Source organism: Taurulus bubalis (genome assembly GCF_910589615.1).
Source record: "Taurulus bubalis genome assembly, chromosome: 1".
Lineage (NCBI taxonomy): Eukaryota > Metazoa > Chordata > Actinopteri > Perciformes > Cottidae > Taurulus > Taurulus bubalis.
This window is the reverse complement of record NC_136589.1, coordinates 47,404,550-47,429,811: the sequence shown is the minus strand read 5'-3', so window position 1 is coordinate 47,429,811 and position 25,262 is coordinate 47,404,550. Positions and strand designations below refer to the sequence as shown.

At 44.3% G+C, this 25,262-nt stretch overlaps 2 protein-coding genes across 2 annotated transcripts in view; one reads left to right on the top strand and one right to left on the bottom strand.

The window, feature by feature from the left end:
* The window catches only part of LOC306733179 (protein phosphatase 1 regulatory subunit 37), a gene marked incomplete at both ends in the record, with an annotated part of 69,739 nt that extends 66,528 nt beyond the window's left edge, over window positions 1–3,211 (top strand). Inside the window, one exon of the mRNA XM_079214381.1 lies at window positions 3,077–3,211. Coding sequence (XP_079070507.1) covers window positions 3,077–3,211 — 135 coding nt within the window. The remainder of the gene's footprint in view (window positions 1–3,076) is intronic.
* Window positions 3,212–16,088: 12,877 nt separating this feature from the next.
* ak7b (adenylate kinase 7b) lies at window positions 16,089–24,960 on the bottom strand (the record flags this gene model as incomplete). The annotated part of the gene is made up of 18 exons (XM_079214359.1): window positions 16,089–16,190; window positions 16,282–16,440; window positions 18,316–18,536; window positions 19,141–19,338; window positions 19,479–19,544; window positions 19,647–19,775; window positions 19,888–19,993; window positions 20,206–20,334; window positions 20,428–20,577; window positions 21,311–21,388; window positions 21,548–21,638; window positions 21,775–21,863; window positions 23,022–23,105; window positions 23,194–23,295; window positions 23,716–23,810; window positions 24,230–24,338; window positions 24,498–24,650; window positions 24,826–24,960. 18 exons carry the CDS (start codon window positions 24,958–24,960, stop codon window positions 16,152–16,154), a joined length of 2,133 nt encoding a protein of 710 aa, XP_079070485.1. The 3' UTR covers window positions 16,089–16,151.
* Between the last annotated feature and the right edge of the window lie 302 nt (window positions 24,961–25,262).

Here is a 25,262-nt window from a genome sequence, read left to right as displayed (position 1 = left end):
ATTCAAAGATATATTCAGATGTAAGTGTTGTGATTTCTTGAAGTCGACCAACAACAATCTTTGCAGTAACATTGATTCCATCCGCAGTCGTCGCTATTTTCTTCTTCTGGCTCTGGCTCATGCAGTCACAGCCGTCCTCGTTCTCAGGCCGTCACATAGCGCTCTGCGTCTGATGCCGACACACCAGGTCTGTGTGAGCATCAGCGCCAACATAAACCCATTATTAGCAACTGATGATGAAGGATATTCAATTATAGAAGATACGGATATAGGAAATACGTTTCAGGGTGTTGTGTAGATTGACAGGTGTCTCAATGACGGTGGCACTTTTTGACGATCATAAAGGGATTTAAAAAAAAAGTTGGTCCATGTGTTTGAAAAGACAAAGCAGAGAGTGATGACAGGAGTAACAGAGGCTGGCTGGCTGGCTGTTGCTTTTTGGGATGCTGGGCTTTCCTGACAGCGTCACACCCGTCATGGTCGCGATAATTTATGAGGTGGGAAAGTGCATCAGTGATTCTGGCGACCAGCAGCGAGCCAGGAGTCAGCACACTGTCTGTCCTCTGCTCTGTCCTTTCATTCTCCACCTTTCATTTGTGCCTTCTGTCACTTCTCCTCTTTTCTTGATGCATGCGCTGACCCTCTTGTCCTCACATGCATATTTAGTTTCTAAATTATACGGCCTTTCTATTTTACTTGGAGGTGGTTTTTTCTTGTCTGAGTGACTGCGAGCTCACAAGTTTTACGATGAGGGACGTTCTGCCAAGCTTTTCCAAATGTATAAATCATTCACTGAAGATGAACAGTTAAAGCAGGTTGAGGTAAAGAGGGACCCATAAAAGTATATTACAACATATAGTCACAAGGGAACTTTTGGAGTGAAATGGGCATGGCACATTAATGAGGCAGCAGGTGTAGGTCTCAGGGCAGAGTTTACCCTGTGAGCAGCCACGCATTAGCGTGCAGGTGTCAGTCAGGCCGTGTGACATTCATGCTCCCAGAGGATAAGTTCTAATGGTTTTAATGATTCCATGACCTTTCCTCTAGACCACAATGGTGGACCACAGTCTCGTTCTGTGCCTGAGACTGTTTACCCAAAGTCACACTCCACAACAATGTTTGAATCCACTGATATCTGAGAGTTTGTGGGACTTCCTCTGCTGTGAACATTGATAAAACCAAGTAGAGCTCCAGGCTCCCCAGTGAGCAGCTGCATTAGAGTGGCATGTACTCCAATGAAGCCAACACTGGCAGGCCGGTCACAGGCCCTTTGCTCTCTCTCGGGAAGGAAGAAGAAAAAAGAAGCAACGCTTTGTTTGCACTTTTGATGTATTTCATTCAATTGATAAAGTCTTATTGTAGGTTTGTTGTGTGGCAGGACAAATTCAAGTTATAGTAAAGACAGTTATCTGTTTTCCATTCAAGTTCTATGGGTCTGTTCAAAGTGTCTTTTGACAATAAATGTTGCTGAAATCATGAGGAAATGTGAATTGTTGATTTTATTTCATCGGGGTTAGCCATAGGACCCAATTTAGACATTATGAGATTTGCTGGGTGGAAGATTTTGTCCCTTTTGGTGAAAATGTACAAAGAAACGGACTACGACATATGATAATGTTGAGGTCAGCGTGGAATTGAAGCATATATATTCTCCCCAGAGGATCAGCCCTTTCCTTTTTAGACATGTGATTAGCTTTACCCAAGTGCCAACCTTTGGATCTATAATGTGATCAAAGTTTTTGAGCATATTCATGCTCCCGGTGGGATGAACCTTTGGATTTTAATGACACAATGACCTTTCCTAAGAACAACACGTGAGTCTTATTTTCACAGTTTCTGCCATCATATCATTTTTGGTAATAATAACACCGATACCAGTATCGGGTACTGTGCTCATGTACTCGGACTCTTAAAAGTACTCCGATACGAACGCACCTAGACCACTGATGTCAACGTGAAGTTGACCTCTCGTCCGCGGAGCCGAGTAAGCCGCCCAGCTGCAGCGATAACCGGATGCACAAACAGGTCCATCCATCGTTTAACGCCAGCTGTAGAGAATGCAAAACACAGGCAGTCCCCAGTTCACCCATGGAGATGAGTGTGAAGTCAGCAGTAACTACCAGCAGTCGGAGCTGCAGTGTGTGTGCAGTTTACTTGTCACTAAATAAATGCTACAAACTTCTGAAGACTCAAGCCAAGTTACCATGTCTTGCTTGTCAGCCAGCTGGGGTTAGCACTGGAGTTAGCAACCGCTCCGGCTCAAACGCTCTTAAGGTGGCCTGACCTTTAAGGTGGACCAGCCATCCTCCTTTGAATTGACACGCCGCTCCTTTGAGTTTCACTCAGCTTTTTTCATATTACATCCTCGTAAATTTTACTTTTGAGGAAATTTCAAGATGTTTTCAAAGTCATTGTTTGAACTGTAATGATCATATTGGCACTCATATTGGCACTCTTATCAGGATAAGTACCCAAATGTAAGTACAAATGTAAGTACTCGTATAAAGAAATGGTTTCAGGGCATCCTCAGGTGTTCCCAACAAGACGCCACATGGCACGGCCCCTTAAAAGTGACATCATCAAGAAACAGTCAGACGATCTTTTTACTCTCCCAATACCTATGTGATATCTCACCGAAGGCTTACTGGTCAAGAACCAGTACCTTTCTTTTTCCCAAATATTAAATCTGTATACCAAACCACATGGGATCATGTGTATGTTTTATTGTATAATCAGAACCTCTAAACATGGATCCCAGCACACAGACCCACTTCCGACTTCCAACTCCTGCACCTTTCCTGCACAAGGAAGCCTCCATCCTTCTCCTTGAGTTGTGGGCCTTCTCTCCCTGAGTTTGACTTCCAGGATGTGGTGCATGGGGTTGACCAGGTTTACACAAATCAAGGAGAGGGGGTTGAGGGGAGTGAATTACCAAGTTTTATTTTTTTTCATAATTTGTATTCAAAACAAAGAAGAAATGTCAAATCAGATGGATGTCAGATAAATGAGTCGGTTTTCTAGGTATTAATGCTGGTGGCTGATTTTGATGATTTGTATTGTTGTGTCTGATCAACAGGACGAGTTTCTGATGGAGACTCAGAGATCTCTCCAGTCAGAGATCACCCGCCGCTGCCTGGCCAACGCCGGCCGCTCCCTCCTCGCCGCAGACCTCTCTGAGACTTTACGAGCTGACGCCGTGACTAGGACCTGAGCTCACACACACACACACACACACACACAGGAGGAAAAATGGCTAACCTTGTACAGATCACCTCAGAAAAGCACTCTTGGAATCAGTCACACAGATGCTAGGTCCCAGTGTCCCAAACCCAAACAGCTGACTAGCAGATATATGCGAATAATAATTCTATCGCAAATAATGATAACCATAAAACTCCAAATCCGGGTAATAAAGGCAGAGTGGAGCTCCCTAATGAAACGCCGGCCTCCCCGCTGCTTCCCGCCTAATGTTCCCGCCGAGCCTCTCGCCACTTTCCATAAAGCAATTTTGCGAGCCCACTTCAATCGTGAATCACCTAGAAATGAAGAGAACTCCCCACCACCCACCCCTCCTCCCTACAGCACTCACACTGGAACTCTGCGTGTGTGTGTGTGTGTGTGTGTGTGTGTGTGTGTGTGTGTGTGTGTGTGTGTGTGTGTGTGTGTCTGCGTCGCAAATCCCTGTTTGCTTGTGTTCCATCATCACTTAATGTTCACAGTGATGCATTGCGGGACACTCCTCGGAGGTGTGTGTGTGTGTGTGTGTGTGTGTGTGTGTGTGTGTGTCAGGATGTAGCGTCATTACTCTGACAGAGGTAGCAGCCATGAACTCAGCCAAGTTCCATCTGCATTAATCAGCTGAGGAGCCGTGTCAGGCAGACGTTCAGCAGCAACACAAAGTGAAACAATCGAGCTCGGCGCACACAGAGCTCTGTCTGTCAGGAGGGCTGTTCACACACAGGATGCATTATGGGCTGTTTCCCGTCATTGTCGGTGGTTTGATGCTTCATGTGGCCCAACGAGTGAATCTCGAAGCCTTTCCTCGACACACACTCGCCATTTTTAGGACTTCAAACTTGGACACAGCCTCCTCCATCAGAGTGAGAGTACGCTTCAACACAACTGAACACCTGTTATCTTGTGTTTATGATGACATTAAAGCTCATATCAAACTCCACACTGCCTCTGTGATTATTGTGTGAGTCACATGTACTGTACATGTTGATCCATATAAGAGCTACTGAAGAAGGTAACGGGCCAATTCACAAAAAAGAACGGTTGCTTCAGATTTAGACAAGTTAATTTGTCAGAGGGAAACTAAAACCCTGTCGTCCAAAAGGAGTTAGATTATGACATCAGACATACTGTAACTCTGTTTCCTACAAAATGTAGTTTTCATACAACTAAACTGCATTCGCAATTTCGTGTTGTGGTTTCTCCCAGATTCCCTTCGCAGTTTGAAACAGTTTGAAATAGTTTGGAACTGTTTGAAAACATGTTGTTAACGTTGTAAATTGGAACAAAACTAAAATAAATGCAACAAAAATACTCCATGCCTTAAAAATGACTTGGTTCGTTTACTTATTTAAGCTGCGGACATGAATTGATGGTAACATTAGCAGGAAACCTTCCACGATGACCAACTCACCTTTGACAAAAGTCAAAGAAACCTTTGGCAGAGCAACAGAGGAGACAATATCTGCGCCATCCCTCTCATGACTGGCCCATGCACAGCAGCTCCCACCTACACATCACTTGTGAAAGATCCAGTGACTGACAGATGTGATCAGACGGGTGGATTTAGCAGGGGAGATCTCTGCCTTCCCTCCGTGGGATCACACACACATGTGATGTTGCTGTGTTTGGTGTGGAAGCAGACCGACGGAGGCGTGAGGCCGCCAACGTGACACAGCCGCCTCCCCCCGACATCACCTGATGTCTCAGCTCCTCGCCTTCATCCACCTCCTTCTCCGCCTCCTCCATCATAACCCATGTGGGCATGGCGGCCGCCCAACCTCCCTCTCCTCCAGCCAAAGTGGCCCCGGGACTGGCTTCAAGCTGAACCCCTCCCCCTCTTAATCCCCCCCCCCTGAAGCCTGGGCGATCTGAACCTGATCCAGTCCTGATGGCAGAGGCAGAGGAGGCAGATGCCTGGGCAGTGGGAGTAGAGCAGCGTCCATGACGGGACCGGGCCTACTTTATCATAGTTAGGAAGGAGTGAGGGCAAGGCATGAATATCAGCAAACACACACACACACATGCAATGTGCAGAATAAAGCTATCTGCACCCTCAGATATACTGCAGTCTGTGTCTTTCTAACTAACTTCTCTGTGCTTTTGAACCTGTAAAAGAGTTTTTTAGTGAGTGACAGTCATGATCAATCCTCTGTGTCAGGAGCAAATGTTGAATAATTCCTTCTAAGTGAATGCTAACATCAGAGTGAGTGATAAGACTACAGGGACAGTCTGCAATGTAGTCAAAGTATTCTGTGAGGGCTCATACAATGTCATTTTACTGAACGTCTCCCCTGAAATGAGACAGAAGTCAAACCCGTCGTCCTCCTGTTGTATGTAAGTTGGAAGATTGAATAGATTTAGACAGCTATCCAAGAGGCCAAAAGACACTGTATACATGTAGCAAGCAGAACCTGTGAACATGTACAAGTCCCCGGAAACAAATCTCCTTGATGTCACGTACACATCATGTGACATCATGTGACATATCACATCACGTGTCGCCACAAAGGATCCAATAGAAAACGTAAGTGTTCCCATTCAGCGAATAAGAGTGTTTCCAGGACTTGTGGTGACACAGACTAGACTGTAGAAGTATGCTCGTCCCTCTGGGAGATGATGAGGTGAAGCTTTGCTTCACTGATGGAAGGAATAGGTCAGCGCTGGTTGTAATCACTCATCGCAGTCTGACATGATGGCTGAGCAATTAGGCAGGACCACTGTGTACTTTACTAATGAACAATGGTTGAACGAAGCCTCCCTCAACGCTCCCATCCATCACCCAAAAACATCCACACACACACACACACACACACACACCGCTGGCTTCCTAAAACATGAGCATCCACCACACACACACACACACACGTACACACACACATACACACGGGCCCTGCTGTTGTTGGGTTGTTGGAGGTGTTTCCACCGCTTTGATGAGTTTCTGGCCGATGCTCTCAGCCTCCCTGCTGAACGTGTGGCTGCCTCTCCTCCTCCTCCTCCTCTTCGTCTTTCCCCCTTGTCAACACAATCCCTCCATCCATCCGTCCTGAGGCCCGGGCCCGGCGGGGGCCAATCCACCCCTCGCAGCGTCCTCTGGGTGCTTTCTGCTTCTCCTCTGGTCCCCCTTCCACTGCACACACACACACACACACACACACACACACACGTTTTTCGTTGGACACCGGTGAGGTCCTATGATTTATTGCCTCAGTTCTCTTAACCCCGCCCCCAGTTAAATAGTTATATATTTGCTCATACAAGTATCAAATCTTAACATTGTAATCTAAAACCGGAAAGGAAGTCCACTGCATAGGACTTTTCATACTCATGTGTGAAACCAAACACGATCATTGACTTCATGCTCGTCACATAATGTCGTTAAGAGCGACACAAAATGCGACCAAATTATAAGCTCTGACTTTTCCTAAGGAACTAGATATTTCCTCACACAGTTGTTTGTCTCATGTACTGACGACTCAAGGAGTTTCCTGTCCGTCAAGACTTGAAGAACCCCAACTTCCAACTGTGGATGCAGAAAGCCATCAGGATTACTATGCAACTCTATGGTGACTCTGTCTACAGCAGACATGGTTCGGCCTCCTGCATGTCTGGCAGGACAGATACACTTATAATCAACAAGCTGTCTACAGCAGCGACATAACCAGAGGCATTCCACATGGACCGTACACCAGAATCATTTGTTTTACCAAAGCATGGAACCAAACGGGTTGTGTGTGTCTGAGTGTGTAAAATGCCGCAGCTCTGTGAGGACCTGTTGACTGACACAGGACTGCAGACGCTGCTAGTCTTGCTTCACTATGCAGCCTGTGCACATGAGCTGCTGCAGCTTTAACAGCAGTAACTGTTGGTCATGAAGGTGCCGGGAGAGGAAAGGTTCAGGGGAAATCACAAGGGTTCTTCCCCTCAGCAGCATGAATATGCAAAGCAAATCTCATGGCTATCTGCTTCTTAAAGGAACCGCATTAGGTGGATTTATGGGCAGAATTGGTATACAATATTTGGTATACCATGAAATGGTATACAAGAATTGTTGTGTTTTTGTTACCTTGGAAATATAAGTTTATATCTACATATAAACACTACTGTAACAAACGGACAAGTTCTTTAGCTTTTGAAATCACAGCTGATCTCATAAAATCCTGTGATTGGCGTCACTGGGTCACGTGTCATTGGGCATATAAAGACTGTTTCCCATAGACATACATTGGGAAGGTGACATCTTTTTTGTTTCGGTTAATCAACTCCTCAGTACGAACGCTTGAAAGCACCAATCCAGAGTTATTCTCCTTCTCTCATGAGCCTGAGAACTAGCGTCTGGGAGGCGGGGTTAAAGGCTCTATCGGCCCTTGTGCCATTGAGCAACTTTCATAGGTATATACAGGGTCCAACCTCCAACACCGATCAGTTCTCTTTCTATCCATGGTCCACTCCCACTAGTCATTCACCAGATTGTCTTTTGCACTACGCTGAGCATTCCTTGCTGATTCCTGTTTATCCTGCCGGCCTGAAACTGTTTTCCCGGACTCTGAATCCTCACATCCCTGGCTGAGTTTTCCTTCTCTATGGTTGCCTGCCTTTATCTGACTTTTAACCTTTTGTATGGATTAAATATTCTGGATTTACTCTCAACTGCTGGGTTGTGCTTTTGTTTTTGTGTGTTCTGTGCCAGCCAGCGTTACAGCGCAGGGGAAAGGTGGTCAAAAATCATTTGGGAGCATCCTTTGGGGAGCATAAATATAAGAATGGAAAACGCTTACTTACATTCCATGCACTTTAGTTTAACTTTAATTTTATATTCTACTGTAGATTCAATTGTAAACATGCATGCTCCCATTTATTGCACTGTGTTTATTGTTAAATGTTTATTGTTAAATGTTCAATGTTATGCACCTCCCACCAGGATTCTGATTCTTTAATCTCAAGGGCATACTGTGTATACAGCTTGTGGAATAGACAGAGATGAATGCATCACAGCACTGCGCCTACTGGCTGAAGTCAGGCGCCTTTGATAAAAGCCAAGAAGCTGCTGGTTCTCATTACTGGAGAAGAGGAAGCCCACTGCTCCTCTTCCTCTCTCAAGTTGGCCTGCTTGTTGGAATGACACATGCCCATTCATTAGTGGGGAAATAGGGAGTGAAGAGGAGGAGGGGATGGCTTCTGCAGGGCTCTTGTGGCCGTGCCAACTTTTGGGAACCAGACGACAGGAGTGGAAGTGGGACAGGCTTTGTGTGTTTGGCTTGTTCACAAAGGCTGTCCCACTGCCGCTGGATGTGGAGGGGTGAGGAAATGTCAGCGCCCTGAATGAGACTCCAGGGGCCAGATGTATAAACACATCAGTTGGTATTTATCGGGGAAGAACTTGAGGAAGTGACAGTTTGAGCTGAGCTCACTGAGTGATACAATAAGGCGGAGCGTATGCAAATTAAGAGACAGGAAGTCTGAGTTACTGGGTGGAGACGGGGCATAAGTCTGCCACTGGCCATCAGGCGGCAACCTCCTCTCGTTTAGTTTAGTTTGTTTGTGTGTTTTATTCAGTCAATCAGTACAATACAATAAGTAAAGCCACAATTTAATATACGAAAACAGAAAGACTGAAAAAGTATACGTAGGAGCATAATCCTATCCTCAATTATTATCAATTAAATCAGATAATTAATTTGATGTAAAGAAAAAAATATTATATATATATACATACACACATTTCATTCACACTTGTAACCCTCAATTTTTTTAATAAACAATCCTTTTGAAAACCAAAAATGAGTTGAACATTCGTACATTCATGTTAGCGTTGTTCCATAACTGAACTCCTACAATAGAAATAAATCTTCTTTTAATCCCTCTTTAGCTTTTTGTACAGCAAACTTACAACATCTCTCAAATCATATTTACACTCATGTATTGAAAACAACCTGTGTACACAATCTGGCAGTGACTTTGCTTTAGCTCTGTACATTGTCTGCAGTATTTTATAATAAACCAAATCATTCAATTTCATAACATGAAATATGACAAACAATGGATTTCATCCTGGATTTGAAGCCCTTTCAGTTTCACCATGAGGCTGTGACGCAATTCATGATTTTCTTTCTGCCGTTTAATCATATAATGATAATGTTACCACCATTGTGTTGTCGGGGCATGTATTAGGGTGGATGCTACAAATAGCCTCGCCGTGCGTGAAGGCAGCTGCTCTGGGACCGTTGGAGAAGCTCGATGATACAGCACAGTTGGTGGGATGGCACTTTCTTTATCGTGTTTGTCACTGAGAGTTCTGATGGTGGAGCGGACACTAATATTGAGTGTTAAAAGGTGTTGCTACATCTATTTATGGCCAACTGTGGGATTGGACATGAGGCTATGCATGTGATGTGCTGTAACTCTGTTACGTTGTTCATTCTGGTCACATGACGTCTATGCTTCTGTCCATCCGGGGAGAGGGATCCTCCTCTGTTGCTCTGTGAAGGTTCTTCTCCTTTTCTCCCCGTTAAAGGTTTTTTGGGGAGTTTTTCCTGATCCGATGTGAGGTCCCGGGACAGAGGATGTCTTATGTGTACAGATTGTTAAGCCCTCTGAGGATGATTTGTAATTAAATTAAATGTAATTGAATGTAATTGATATAAGTTGACAGAACACAAAGTAAGAACCAAGTGTAGGGGTTGTGACAGATGTTCATCATGAATGAGAAGGGCCTGTAAACGGACCTGCATTAATCTTAAAGAAGAGCCTTCAGTTGTAATATCTTCAGTACTTAAGTTTATATTGTGCTCGCATTGTGTATTTTTCTATATTAATATGTAACTTGTAGGACCTAATGATGTGAAGAAGGGCTATTCAAGAGTTCAGACTAGGGAGTTGATTTACCAAAAAAAAAGTTATCTGCTGATTTACAGATGTCTTTTTCCCGATATAATGGTAGAAATAATGTTTGTGCATATGAGTTTGAGCTTTTTGATTCTGTCCAGCTCTGTTTTATAGCAGCAGTGTATTTCCAGGTGAAGGCTCTCGTTGTTTCTATCCTAATAACTATCCTTTCCCCTCCTCCGGCTTCTACCCAAAGCAAAGCAAAACGCTGCCTAACCTTGACACCTGCCACAGCGCCGTGCTGATGCATTTACATTAAAAGAGGTGAGGCGTCTGGTGGCGGAATCTGCTTTCCACTGCCTTTAATCAATGAAAACGTTTTTGTGGGCCTCCGCAGAGCGAGCGGAGCCCAAGATAAATATTGGCAGAAAGGAAAAATGTGTCGTCCTCCCCAATCGAGGGGGACATAATGATATTCAAAAGGAGACCCCCCGCCGAGATGCAAGGCAAACTGTTCCTAAGCAACAAAACACATTTTCTCTCTCAGAGCGCTCGGAACGAGGCTGGTGGCAGGGTTTTTGGGGAGGTGTGTGTGTGTGTGTGTGTGTGTGTGTGTGTGTGTGTGTGTGTGTGTGTGTGTGTGTGTGTGTGTTTAAGGGCACTGAAAACTTAAACCGGCAGTTGGATGTGTTGGTCATCCTGATGGTGTATCTGAAAAGTGTGTCTTTGTGTATATTTGAGTTTCAGTCTGTGTGTATTTGTCCGTTGGCCAGGTGGACATTGTCTCTCGGTTCAGTACAGTATGTGTGAGCATGCATGTGTCTGCTGCTTGATTGTGTGCGTGTGCGTGTGCGTGTGTCATCCCTGTATGGATTAAGGGGTGTTAGGGAACAGTGACCAGCATCAGTGAGAGTGGATTCAGTCCAGATGCTGCCACACTCTCAGACACACAAGGCTTACTGCAGCTGATGGCTAGTATTAGTTATGATGGAGGAATATATATATATATATATATATATATATATATATATATATATATATATATATATATATATATTAAAGGGAAAAGATGTATCCATTTGAATTGGTCACGACTTATGCCACAAATCAGTACAACAACGCTCTCCATGACAAATAAACCCAATGCAGCTCGTTCAGTATGAAGTCCGTAGAACACACTTCACAGCCCCTCTGACTTCAGATGATGTCATCCTACATACCAACATATGATGGCAAACCTACATGTAATCATCCTACATACCTACATGTAATCATTCTACATATCTACATGTAATCATTCTACATACCTACATGTAAAGATTCTACATACCTACATATAATGACATACCTACATATGATGACATACCTACATGTAAAGATTCTACATACCTACATGTAAAGATTCTACATACCTACATATGATGACATACCTACATGTAAAGATTCTACATACCTACAGATGATGACATACCTACATGTAAAGATTCTACATACCTACATATGATGACATACCTACATGTAAAGATTCTACATACCTACATGTAAAGATTCTACATACCTACATGTAAAGATTCTACATACCTACAGATTCTACATACCTACAGATGATGACAAACCTACATGTAAAGATTCTACATACCTACAGATGATGACATACCTACATGGACAGCATAAACAAGGAGCTATTGTCAGACGTCTCCCAAACTGCACAACCCTTCACCTGTAGCTCACCTGGCCTCACAATGAGTAGACCTGTGTACAGAACACATGAAGAGCCCACTGAAGACAGAACCCAGCACAGCTCAACGCAACACTTGCTTCCTCTTCTCCTTCTTTTCATTTGTGTCAAATTATTTTCATTTTGCAATTGTTCTATGACAATTATATTCCTTTCTTTTATTTTGTTTTATTTTTATTTTTTCCTCCTTCTGCTTACAAACGTTATTTTTATTGATTGTATTATAATTATTGTTATTATAATTGTTGTTATTGTTATTAATATACATTACATATATGTAGCTGAGAGGTGGGAGATGAGTGAACCAGAGGGACAAGTCAGGGAAATGTTGGCCATAGATCCACTCAGGTCCCAGAGATACAGGTCACCACTTACAGGAGAGCGCCCAACCCCCCCAAAAAAAGTAAGTACAAAATATATGTAAATAAATAAGTTGTATAAATGAAAACATTATGAAATGATATCAATTATGAATGACTTAATATTAAAGGTGTGATTAAAAGAAAAAGAGTTGTTTGTAATAGGTTGTATGATAAGAGGTTGTGTGTATGTGTATGTAGATTATATATTTATGTAAGTGCAACATTTAGTCATTTGTTCACCTTTCTTTTCAAATATGTCCATTATTCTATTGTTATTAATACTTAATTCATTTTCAGAATATCTGTTTTGTTCTGTTAGGAGATGCACGAGGCTGCAAAAGGCCCTCGGGTCTTATGTGCCAATGGAGTCATCTCTGGAATAAGCACACTATTGGCTGTCATCACTAACATAAATATATATATATATATATATAATCTACACACACATACATAACACTGACTCCAGCAGAACCAACAGAAACTCAAGCTGAAAACACTCAGATGACCTGAAGCTTCATTCGGCCAAAGCTTCGTGTGGATGAGCTGTCGTACATTTAATAAAAAGCAATAACAACATCTCACACAGATGATCTGGGGAATGAGAACACAGACGTATCCCATAAGCGTCACCTTTTAGGTGCGAGAGACGACTCCTGACAGCTCATAGATGGTGTAGGACTGCCACCTAGTGGCACTGCCCTGCAGGTGAAAGACTCGGGGGCCGAGCCAGGTTTCAGTGAGAGAAATCCAATCCAACCGCAGGAGCTTTGCTGAGGTCTAGCCTAAAGGTCAAAGGTCATCCTTGGTTTGGCTTGCAGTATCACTGTAGAAATCTAATATTATTGAATAAATGTTTTTCTGGCGGCCTAATATCCTATGAGTATTGAAGACCAGTTACTTGCAAGGGATCCTTGAGCAAATTATTTTGGCATTTACATACATACATTTAAAACACCAATGATGTGCTACGTAACTTAACAGCTGACCTTTTGAGGTGTCGGGAGTGGAAATGAGTCGTCGTTAGTAGTTGTGTTCTGGTTTCAGACTTGAGAATAATTAGATAGAAAATAGGACCTAGGCGTTACAGGAAGACGTGTTCCTGTTGATCCCAAACCCGCGTTCCAGCAGCATTGTGGTCGTCTCCACGACTGGACCGCAGGGACACCCAACACCCTTGCTCCCACAGAGAGAACCCAGAGAACCAGGGTTCTACATCAGCTGTTGGAAACATTGAGACTGATTGAAGAATAACTAACTGCCCTCTAATCAGTATCCATATTTCAGAAGTATGCTCTGTCTATGCATATGTATTGTTATAGATTAGGCTGCTCAACAGTAAAAAAATTAAACATGCTAACATGCTGCTTTTTCACAGATGTTGATATTGCTGCTAATCAGAATAATATTCAAATAATATACAATATATATGATAAATATACACTATGAATGGGGCCATTTTGCATAAGGAGTCATTTTTATTATTTATTTATGTGACTGAGCAGTCAGTTTCAGTTATTTACTCTGTGTGCGTGTGCGTGCGTATAGAAGAGGCAACATTATCCGTCCATGTAGTCGTCATAAATATATAAAATATCCTACAAATTATGATAAAAATATGACATGTTCATATATAATTGTCATATAATAATAGTGTGGCTACTGCCGTAAGACGTCGCAATATATATATATATATATATATATATATATATATATATATATATATATATATATATATATATATATACACATTACCGGTAGTGAGATGTGTTATTAAGGTCATTGAGTACAATTGTGTATTTATTTTGTATTTAATACAATAATCCTCATTTGCGCTTTAGGTTAAGATAGTTAATTCATGGACAGACAGGTAGACAGACAGGAGGCGTTACAATGCCTTTGACTGAATTTCTCCAAGTCATATGTGTGTGCAGATTTTCTATCAAACCATCTGTTAAACCCCAGATTTCAAGGCAAAAACATGCTCAAATCTCCAATATAGTACATTCACCAGAGAGGAAACAAGCAGCCGATCACACTGATATGCTGTGTGTGTGTGTGTGTGTGTGTGTGTGTGTACCGTTTTTTGTAGAGTATAAAATATGACTGTGGATGTCAGCTGACCAACATCAGTTGGCTTCTCCTGCGTTTGTGTCACCGGTTGTCGTGGTGACAGGACTGTGGATTTAATGAGAAAACAGCCTTTCAAACTATTGTATTTGACAGACAACCGTGGATCCCATTGCGAAAATAACGAAATCATGAGAAGCACAAGACTCCTGAGAACGTTTCCGTCTACTTAAATATTTGTAAGGATCTATGAATGAGGGCGTAAATTCAGTTTATAAAGTGCTCACGTTTCCGTCATGAGAGAAAATTGTGATCAGATTTAACATGGAGGTTGATGGAGCAGTTGGCCGGTCTTCATGTCGCTTTCAGGCTTGCTGACAAAACAGTATACATTTGTTGGATTCCACGACGCATGTGTATCAAAAAATGCCCAATTAAGCAAATACACTCCAGACTTTTGTCAACGTTTTAAACTTTAAATCATTTCTCTACGTTAAATTATGGCGAGTCACTGTGGGCACAGAGATGAGTGTTTTTTGCTCTTTTCAAGCCAAAACCCCATTCAAGTGAATGGGACAATTTCTTGCCGTTTTTCGGGAAAACGGCCAGTCGAATCTCTTAGAAAAGTCATAGCACACGATTCCCGATCAGGCCGCATGTATTTTGACGCATGTGCTGGCAACGCTGCCGGAGGAGATACGCGGCAAACTTTAGGACTATGACTATTATTATTATTAAGCCCGCAGGAGAACATGAAGTGCGCTTGAAGCCACACTTAATTATTATCCTTACAAGGGAGGGTGCTGGGCCGCTGCAGGTCTTGGACCAGTCAGACTGACTCCTGAGCAGGGACACGCTCGCCTCTTTGATTGTTTCTTTGTTGTTGTTTGATTTTGTTGGCATGTTCTGTTTTTTAAAAAGGGTGGGAGGGAGGTCCAAGCAGTCCCGCCCCCACCAAGCCCCCACCATACCGCAAGAGGGCCGGGAGCCGAGCACCAGCACGCCGACACCCCCCAGCTGCTCACAACTACCATGTTGATATCACAGTTTCAGTCAGTTAAGAAAAATGTAATTGGAGTATTTTGTCATCGTATTACTTTTGCTTCAGTAACAGATCCCCCCCCCCCCACCCCCCCCCATAGAGGGGCTGCTGTGTGCACCTGCTTGTGTTGTCACATGTATCCTCTGCTCACTCTGCTCCACATTGCAGAACTCATGAGACTATGAGAATATTGTATTACCATATTTTACCTTCAGAAAACTCTCCATGTCCTGTTTGTACCGGGGACTCACAGACGGTCCAATCGCCGGCTCGAGTCCCAGTGTTTCCCAAATAAACCCGACTAATTTCCCCATGTGGTGATTAAGTACATACGATGAAATAATTTGCTGTTCTGTCTCAACCAATTATGCACACTTTGGAGTCGCGAGTGGCAACATGAGAGAGACGCAAATTAGCAGCCATTTGTAACATTTATCCTTCCTGGATATCTGAAGCCAAATCAAAGCAATTATGACCCGAGCGCGTCTACTTTGGAGTTTACCAAGTTCATTACGCAAATTAACTTCCTAATTAGCTTCTGGCTTCATGCACACTTTCATCCGCTTTTTTAGGAGGCTTTTAAGTAATGGCCGGCACACAAGAGCCCAAACAAAGCTGTATGTAAATACAACGGGGGCAGCAGAATGGGCCACTTACAAATCAGATCTAATCAAAATCCCAGCATGAACCCGGGGACACAATACAGGGACGGGGCGGGAGGAGGGTTCTCTCCAACACAAACACTGCTTGTAATTGACTTCAGTCTCTAATATACCGAAGGGCTCAGCAACATTTGCAGAAAAAAGCAGGTTTTTTCCTCCCCCAGTTTATTTTGTTGGTTTTGCATTTGCATCAGGTAGAAGAGAGGAAGTGACCTCCACTCTCAGTAGTTGAAGGGATTGTTCTTCATCAAAAACTCCGCCTGGAACGAGACAAACCAGAAGAGAGGATCACGATCAGAACCAACGAGGCAGGGGATCAGAGGGAGTTAGCAACAGTGCTGAGGGGAATACCAGGAAGTCCACGGGGTCCTGTGGGCGGGCGGTGCAGCACTCCATCAGGCCCTGGGTCAGAGTGGGCATGACGTGCTCCATCAGGTAGTTCCTCATGGGGCCCGACTCGGCCTCCAGCACTTCCTCCTGCTGCTGTCTGACCTCCTCCAAGCTCTTAGTCTGACACACGCATGAATGCATCATTAACATACATTATCTAATATTCAAACATATCCGACATGGTGAATGATACACTTTAGTCCTGAGTCTGAAGCTTTGTTTGGTAATAACATTGTAGTGACCAAAGTAACAGCTGGCATTCAGACAGTTCAGCCTGAGTCTCTACCCGAGTGTATTTAGAGGTAGATATGAAAGTGAGTGCTCCTGAAATGTTGCTAAGAATCCTTCATTGCATATGAAAACGGTGTGAAATAACAGAAAGGTGAAGCTGCGTTGGTCTGTAAACCTAGATACATTAGTCTGATCTGGTTCTGAGTGTCCTGCTCTTGTTTCTTGCCTGGCTTTTACTTTGGTGGCTACAATGTTATCATAACTGATAGTAATGATGGGCATACATAGGCAACAAAAAGCTCCCACAGTGGGACTCCACTAGAGGAGTGTTAATGACTATTGCTAATGACTATGAGCGAAATAAAACATAACATTTCTTAGTTTCAGACACATAATGAAATAATAATAATAATAATGAAAACAAAGATATGAATGTTATCTTCACAGAAGGTCATGTTAAAAGGTTTGATCCTTGTCCAGCTTCTGTTTGTGTGACAGCGATCACATATCGTTCTATAAGAATAGCTCCATTTATTGTTTATAAAGAATGATCCTCATGAGTATACTAGCAGTAATTCATGTTAATATCTCCCCTCCAGCTTTCCTCGTGTTGATCCCCTCTGTGCTGTGTGTTAGCCTGGTCTGACTACTAAGCTAACATCTGCGCTGTGTGATAGCCTGGTCTGACTACTAAGCTAACATCTGTGCTGTGTGTTAGCCTGGTCTGACTACTAAGCTAACATCTGCGCTGTGTGTTAGCCTGGTCTGACTACTAAGCTAACATCTGCGCTGTGTGTTAGCCTGGTCTGACTACTAAGGCTTAGTAGTCAGACCAGGCTAACACACAGCACAGATGTTAGCTTAGTCTAAGCTAACATCTGTGCTTAGTCTAAGCTAACATCTGTGCTGTGTGTTAGCCTGGTCTGACTAAGCTAACATCTGCGCTGTGTGTTAGCCTGGTCTGACTACTAAGCTAACATCTGTGCTGTGTGTTAGCCTGGTCTGACTACTAAGCTAACATCTGCGCTGTGTGTTAGCCTGGTCTGACTACTAAGCTAACATCTGCGCTGTGTGTTAGCCTGGTCTGACTACTAAGCTAACATCTGCGCTGTGTGTTAGCCTGGTCTGACTACTAAGGCTTAGTAGTCAGACCAGGCTAACACACAGCACAGATGTTAGCTTAGTCTAAGCTAACATCTGTGCTTGGTCTAAGCTAACATCTGTGCTGTGTGTTAGCCTGGTCTGACTAAGCTAACATCTGCGCTGTGTGTTAGCCTGGTCTGACTACTAAGCTAACATCTGTGCTGTGTGTTAGCCTGGTCTGACTACTAAGCTAACATCTGCGCTGTGTGTTAGCCTGGTCTGACTACTAAGCTAACATCTGCGCTGTGTGTTAGCCTGGTCTGACTACTAAGGCTTAGTAGTCAGACCAGGCTAACACACAGCACAGATGTTAGCTTAGTCTAAGCTAACATCTGTGCTTGGTCTAAGCTAACATCTGTGCTGTGTGTTAGCCTGGTCTGACTAAGCTAACATCTGCGCTGTGTGTTAGCCTGGTCTGACTGAACTATCTGCGTGACCTCAACAGTTCCAGCAGAATCCATCATCAACCTTTTTAACAGGATCTGTTATGAGCCAGAGCCCGTCTGATGAATACAGCTCATGTGTTTGGGACACAATGTGTCACATCTGCGCCTGAAGAAGCGCCTCAGCACATCTGGACCTGAGTGGTGTACAGCCCACAGCTCTGCTCCCAGTGCCTACCCACTCCTCCCAGTGTTCAGCCCTGTGTTGGGCCTCCTCGGCCTCCTTCCTCTCCTCCTCAGCGTTCTTCTGGGCCTGTCTCCTCATGGTTTCCTCAGCCTCCCTCCTCTCCCCTTCCTCCACCTCCTGGCTGGGGGGGCCGTAGTTTCTGGGCTGGCCCACCTCGTCCATGATCTCCTGCATCAGCAGCAGGCAGTCAGGCTCATCGTTACTGGTGATCTCTGGAGAAAACATTGAGGTTTGATGACATAATTTATGAATATGATATATGAATATTTGTCAGGCATTTCTGATTTACTTAGAACCAGTTTTATTTGGCTCTGATCACAATTAAAGTAGGGTGGTTTCTTAGACTGCGCCACAAGTCTTCGTCAGAGCTTCCTGGAGCTTCCAGTTTTTTGACTAAAACTCCATGGTAACTCCCCAATGCTTGCAGATTCAGTGATTCAGTGATTCTTAACCATAGGGCCGCGGACCCCCATTGGGCCGCGAGCGCCACCTAGAGGGCCGCCAAAAACTTTCCGTTTTTTACCTGTGGGCCGCGGGAACTCATAGGTTGTGAATTGAAGACAGCAGAGATATCGCTGTTATCCACGAGACGCTCAGTTACAACACAGCTCCCAACCACATCAGTCAGTTGTTTAACAAGCTCTGCATATGCAGAAGAAGACACTGTAGCGAAAGTCATAGAGAAGTATTTAAAACGAAAACAGAGCCCAGCTGTGAGCTCACATAAACCAGTTAGTTTGAAAACCAGTTGGGACAAAACACTGGGGGATCATTCCACCCATCTGTGATGTGGTGCAGCCGTGCGTCACGCATTACCCAGGCGCAGAGGGGCGATGTCCAGCTCATCAAAGTAGTTTACAACAGTTTCATCCTCCACGTTGTTCCCTCTGAAGCGGGCCAGGCGCCTCAGGAAGTGCTCCTTCTCGTAATTGTGCTCCCGTACCAGCCTCTCAGGCAGCATCATCACCCGCTCCTTCAGGAAGTCGTCCGACGCATCCAGGCACAACACAAACTCTGTGACACGAGGAAACCAGCTCAACACCTACAAGTCTGGACACGGTCTACCAATATCCCAAAGAGCACCTTGGTCTTTGTTTGTGACATATTTGGAGCTTAAATCTCACATTCAACATGGAAAACACCGGCACACACACCTGGCATAATCTTCTTGTTGTATGAAGACATCTGGGATGGGCCGTCTTCTGATTCAAGATCTTCAGCTAAAAAGGAACACATCCAGATGTTTATGTCTGTACAGTATGTGTCCCTGTAGTAGTGAGTGCATGCCCTAGTGCAGTAGGAGCTGTGTGTGGGCGTCTCACTGTAGAACAGATCTTTAGCTTGTTCATATGTCTTGGGGAAGCCGTCCAGAACAAAACCCTGGTTTTTGCATGGATTGGACCTCAGCTTGTTCCTCACCACCTTCACCAACAGCTGGTCATCCAAGAAACCTCATGGACAAACAAGTGGAATCTTAAAGGAGCCTTCCAATGATTTAGTGTTGCACTCATACAGTTGGGAGACCTGTTAAAGACCGTTAGACCCTGGATGTCCCAGTGTTACCTCCACCCTGCTCCATACTGTCCTTCAGGCTGGTCAGAAACTCCTTGGCCTCGGCTGCAGAGTTCTCTTCCTCTGCATCTGGATCAGCATCCCTCTCAATATCTTCCTAAAGATGGAATTGTTAGGACATTGAAAGACGGGTACAGGAAATGTATGTCCATTGGTTGATGAACGCATATTTTAGCATGTTGGCCGGTGCTGATTGGCTCTCATAACAGCCAGGTGGGTCTGACTGAACCGCCCATCACTACTGAGCAGCCTGTGTGTGTGTGTGTGTGTGTGTGTGTGTGTGTGTGTGTGTGTGTGTGTGTGTGTCACCAGCTGCGAGATGGTTTCAGAGATGGTCTCCTTCAGTGTGATGTGGTGGAGCTTGTAGTGGTCACTGATCCTTCTGGACAGCGTGCTCTTCCCCACTGCAGGAGGCCCCAACACACAGAGGCGGATGGGCTGGAGAGGACACACTTATGTGGGTTATCTCGAGTAGAAACTCTATAGCTATGAAGTTCTGGTATAGTTTATCCATTCATGTGTCTGCTTTACCAGTAGTCCCCTGGCTTTCTGGTATTCCTCCACCACCAGCTCTATGTTGTCCACCAGACCAGTCTCACACAACCAGTTGATGGAGAACAGTTCCTTGAGATGGACGCTCTCCAAGCGCAGGTTGACGAGCAAGGAATCAACTTCCATCGTCTGTCAGGGGAAGACGTATGTCAAGAGTCCTTTAAGGAATAATTCAACATTTTGGGAAATAAGCTTGTTCGCTATTTATTTCCAAGAGTGAGATGAATAGATATATCTACCTCACGCCTGTGTGTTCAGTCCAGCGTCAGGACGAGGCCTAGTTTAGCATGAAGACTGAAACAAGCAGCCGGGCTCTGTTAAGGGTGTCAAAAATACACCGAGCAACACCTCTGAAGCCCAATACTGAACATAATCCATTCATTTTGTTTAATCTGTACGCACACAGGTTCGAACTACAAGAGTGTATCCATCCGCCAAACAATCCTGTGCAGCTCCTGCTGCTACAGGGCGGCTAGCCAGACCTGATCAGAGACCACAGGTTCTGGTTTTGGTCTACATGTCACTGTCAAGACAGGTAGCTGCACACAGTCACTGCAATCAGCAGGAAATAGTTCAATTACAAAAAAGCACAAATTAGCTTTTGTGCTTAGATTACTTTGAGCGGAGTCAGGTTTCCCGTGATCCTTGCTTCAAGTCTTAATGTTAAGCTAAGCTAACCAAACCCTGACTTCAGGTCCATAACATGCAAACATGAGATATATAACCATCTCCTCGTATCGCTCTCAGAAGGAAAGCAAATCTCTAAAAATGCTGCACTTACTTTTTTTTAAGGCTTTATAAAACATTGAACAGAACCTCCTGAGCATGGCAGGAACATGTATTTTAAACTGGTTTGACGTACACTCAAGTCCCGTGTGAGGAAGGCCTCCTCAAATGGCCTTTTCTGGATCGCCCCCGGTCCAAGTACAGAGGCCACTTCCTGGTAGAGAAAGAACTCACACATCATGAGTTCATCAAGTCAGGTCACGCAAAGCAAATGTAATAAAACATGATATACTGTCTCGTTTATGTAATACAATAAAGTTAGAAAACACTCACTAATTCTGTTTTTACATAACCAATGAGCTGCCATACACACCTTCACTATGTCCTCCAGGGTATTGCTGGATGAGTCCACAGCTAGAAGGTAATATGGCTTGGGCTGATGTTCAATCACATTCTGAATCACACTTAAACAGAAGGAAATCTCATTGTTTAAATATTTACACCAATAAGGATGAGAGTTATTAAAGCCTTTTGCAAAACAGGGCTTTGTGGAATCTATAGCCTCAATGGATCAAGAAAAAGAACACGTGAAGGTCCAACCTGGCCAGGTCCCTGATGTGAATCGTGGGGACGATGTTTGTGCCGTCTCCAAAGACCGGTATTTCTTTTTCTTGTCCCAGCCAGGATGTCTAACAATACACATTATTTCAATTAGTCACACGTATGAAGCAAACAAACACACTTCTCATTGTTTGCCCCCTCTCTAGAGTCACGATAGCCAAATATATGGGAAAATGTACCGCACTTTCAAAAATGATAATGAAGGTGAAATGTGTCCATTTGCCATCCACAAAGAGACGACCTCATTAGATCCTGAGCTGAACAGACAGAGACGGCCTGGCAGCGACATGAAAGCAGCACAACACACACACACACACACACACACACACACACACACACACACACACACACACACAAGCTTTCTCCTGCGATGACGACGTCCGTGTAATCTCAGTCGCTCAGATCTATTCAGGTGTTAGACCCAGTTTGTGTCTCATCCACTGTCATTACATTTGAGTCACACAGCTAAGCCTCTGCGTTCATGAAAAATAAATAGCCAGCAGTGTGCTGCTGTTCTGAAGGTATTTCAAAGGCTCTTCTCACCGTCTGAGTCAGGAATATTCGGTCTGTTGCGCCAGAAGGAAATGTTGTGACTCTAATTCTAATCCCAACAAAGACGGTAGCCAGAAATCATACATGCTGCTTACCAAAAATGTAAAGTCTTATTAGCAGTTATTTTTGGCTATATTGAGAAAATGGAGAGATTGCTGCCCCTGGAAGCAATATGACAAAATAAAAAGAACAAAAAGGAATGGAGCCATCAGATCCAGCTCCCTCCATAGAGCCGTAGTCTCCATCACTAGAGGCCTTTCCATATTAGACACGTGAGTGTTAAGCCTTGGTTAGGTTCTACTCACACACCACAGACCCACAGTGCTCTGTTTACACGGTTGGTTGCAGGACGTAAGATAAAAACACCAAAATGTCACATTCAAAATGCTGTTTGTTGACTAAAACTAACAGAAAATAAAGAACAAACGTGAGGAAAACTACATGTTTCTTCAGATGACTAAAACTAAATAAAAATCAGTTGGGAGTTAACGCTGTATTTGAGCCATTAAGACTAAGTATAACTTGGATCTGGCCAGACTCGGCTCCTGATTGTTAGGATCTCCAATTCAGACTTTCATCTTGAGTGACAAATAGAGACACGTGCGAATAATGAGGAGATCAAACGGATCTTGTTGATAGCTGAAGCAACGTCTACATTGGTCTTCTAGTCTCACCTTGAAAAAGTGGTGGAAGACCTGCTCTCCCATCCCGTACTGGAGTCCTGACGCCACCACATATGTGGAGAACAGCGTCCTCTTCTGAAAGCAACAGCCACACAGGGGACAGTCAGAGCCACACTGTTATCACATGATCTCCTCACAAGATGCAAAAGAAGCTGACGCTCACAGTCTTTCCCAACTTGACCACCCTCTTCTCCAGGTCAATGTGCGGTTTGAAGTTGGGATGTGCTCTTCTTCCCCAGAACACCTCCTCCGTGAAAGGGACCTCCTGCAGCACAACAAACACATCCAACATAAACATACATCCGAGGTGACCAGCGCTGCTGAGAGAACGGAGCTGGGTCATTGTACAGGGGACCCGCAATGCATTCATTGGGGTTACTGTAAAATAAAAGATATTTCAAAGACAGATGTAAGTTACAACTCATTCTCATTCCTAGGGCATCAAATAGGAACGCACAAGACACCCGCTAGCATCTGTATGAGGCCACCGTGAGGCTTTCAAGGAACTAGAATGTGAACCCATCCGGGTCATTATTAGACGCGGAGAGAAAACACTCCGGAGTGTGATGCCGTAGTATGAAGCCCACAGGGCGGGATGATCAAACGAGCACAGGACAACCCGGAGACAGCTGTTTGTGTGCGTGTGAAACCAACCGCATTTAGTTTGCTGCGTGTGTCCACTTACAGGATCGACCAGCCGGCTGCACGCCCAGGTCATCACCGTGGAGACGAGGATGAACATCTTTGGTCCAGAAAAACGTCCCATTTCCTTGTGGAGAGCTACAAATACAACAAAGAGCTCACTACCGAAATAATACCTTGCGGTACGATTGTATCACGCCGACATGCAGATGTGCACATTTTACTGTGAGGGTTCCTTTCTTTTGGGGTCATTGTTGGTGAAGAGGTCACTTCTTGAAGGTCAAAAACATGAACGGTTTTCAAACATACAGATAATAGATATTAAATATTAAAAGGCATCAGCCATGACACAATAGTCATACACAGAAAGCACAGAATCAGGGTTGCTCTCATATAGTACCTCAAAGAATCATTACAGGAAAGATAATATAATTTTTTATTGAATATTAAACACCAAACCTATGTTGGCCTACTGGAGATGCAGTTGTAGAAACCCAAAAGACAAAGTGTGAAGAGTCATGAGATAACGAACCAAGAACAGAAGGAGACCTGCTGACCTGAAACAGCCCAGAGGGCCTCGTCCACCTGCTCGGCATGCTGGGTAATGTTGTAGATGACCACGTCGCAGTCCATCAGCTTTGAGAGCAGCTCTTCCCTGTCCGGTTGCTTGCATGCAAACAAGAGATTAAAGTCAAGTGGACTTTATGCTCTAAAGCCCACGATGAGAAATCATTTTAATTGTTGCATTCCTCCTGATGCACATCCACACGTGCTGATCAGCTCTGCTAGTCGTCAGCTTTCTCTCAGCATCGGGCTGTCACTTACTAAATACTGCTCCGGGACGTCTGGAGTGTCCACTTGACATTTGGCAGAAACGGTTCCTACGAGGTGAAACGCTCGCGCTCCGCTGCGGCTGCGCAGTCCGCTCTCCTCCTCTCCCTCGGGCTCCGTCTGTCCGGCCGCACGCTCACGCAGAAGCTGCGGGGAGAGACACACGTTGTCTGGGGTCGCTGGCCGTCCAGACGCGCTGGTAGTGACTTTAACGTCCGCCATGGCGACACAGCACGTCACGTGCTGAATTAATTTAACTAACTGGTAACGTAACCAGCTTAACCAACTCAATCCGGACCTTCCCACAGGGAAACTCATTTACCTTAGCGAGACACCTGGACGCGTACGAGTCCACGTCGTTGATAAAAACTCTGGTGACGCGAGGGGACACGTTGGGTCTCTCCATCCTCGGCTCCGCCATAGCAGCCGTCTCGTGTTGTTGGTGGGCCGTTGCCATGGAGCTGGAGCGCGTTCACGCGAAACGAGCCGCGCCTCACGGGTTTGAGCAGAGTTTCTACCGGGTAAAGGGGTCCGAGCAGAGACCCTCCTGAAACATGGCGTCCTGGGACAGGGATGCTGTACGTGTACAGATTGTAAAGCCCTCTGAGGCAAATATGTGATATACAAAACAAACCGAATTAAACATCGAGACGATCAGCAACCAACCACATGAAACTATTATAATAAACACTTTTTTAAAAATTGTGCAATTTTTTTTATTTCAGCCATTTTTAAATCATTAGAAAGCAAATCATTAAA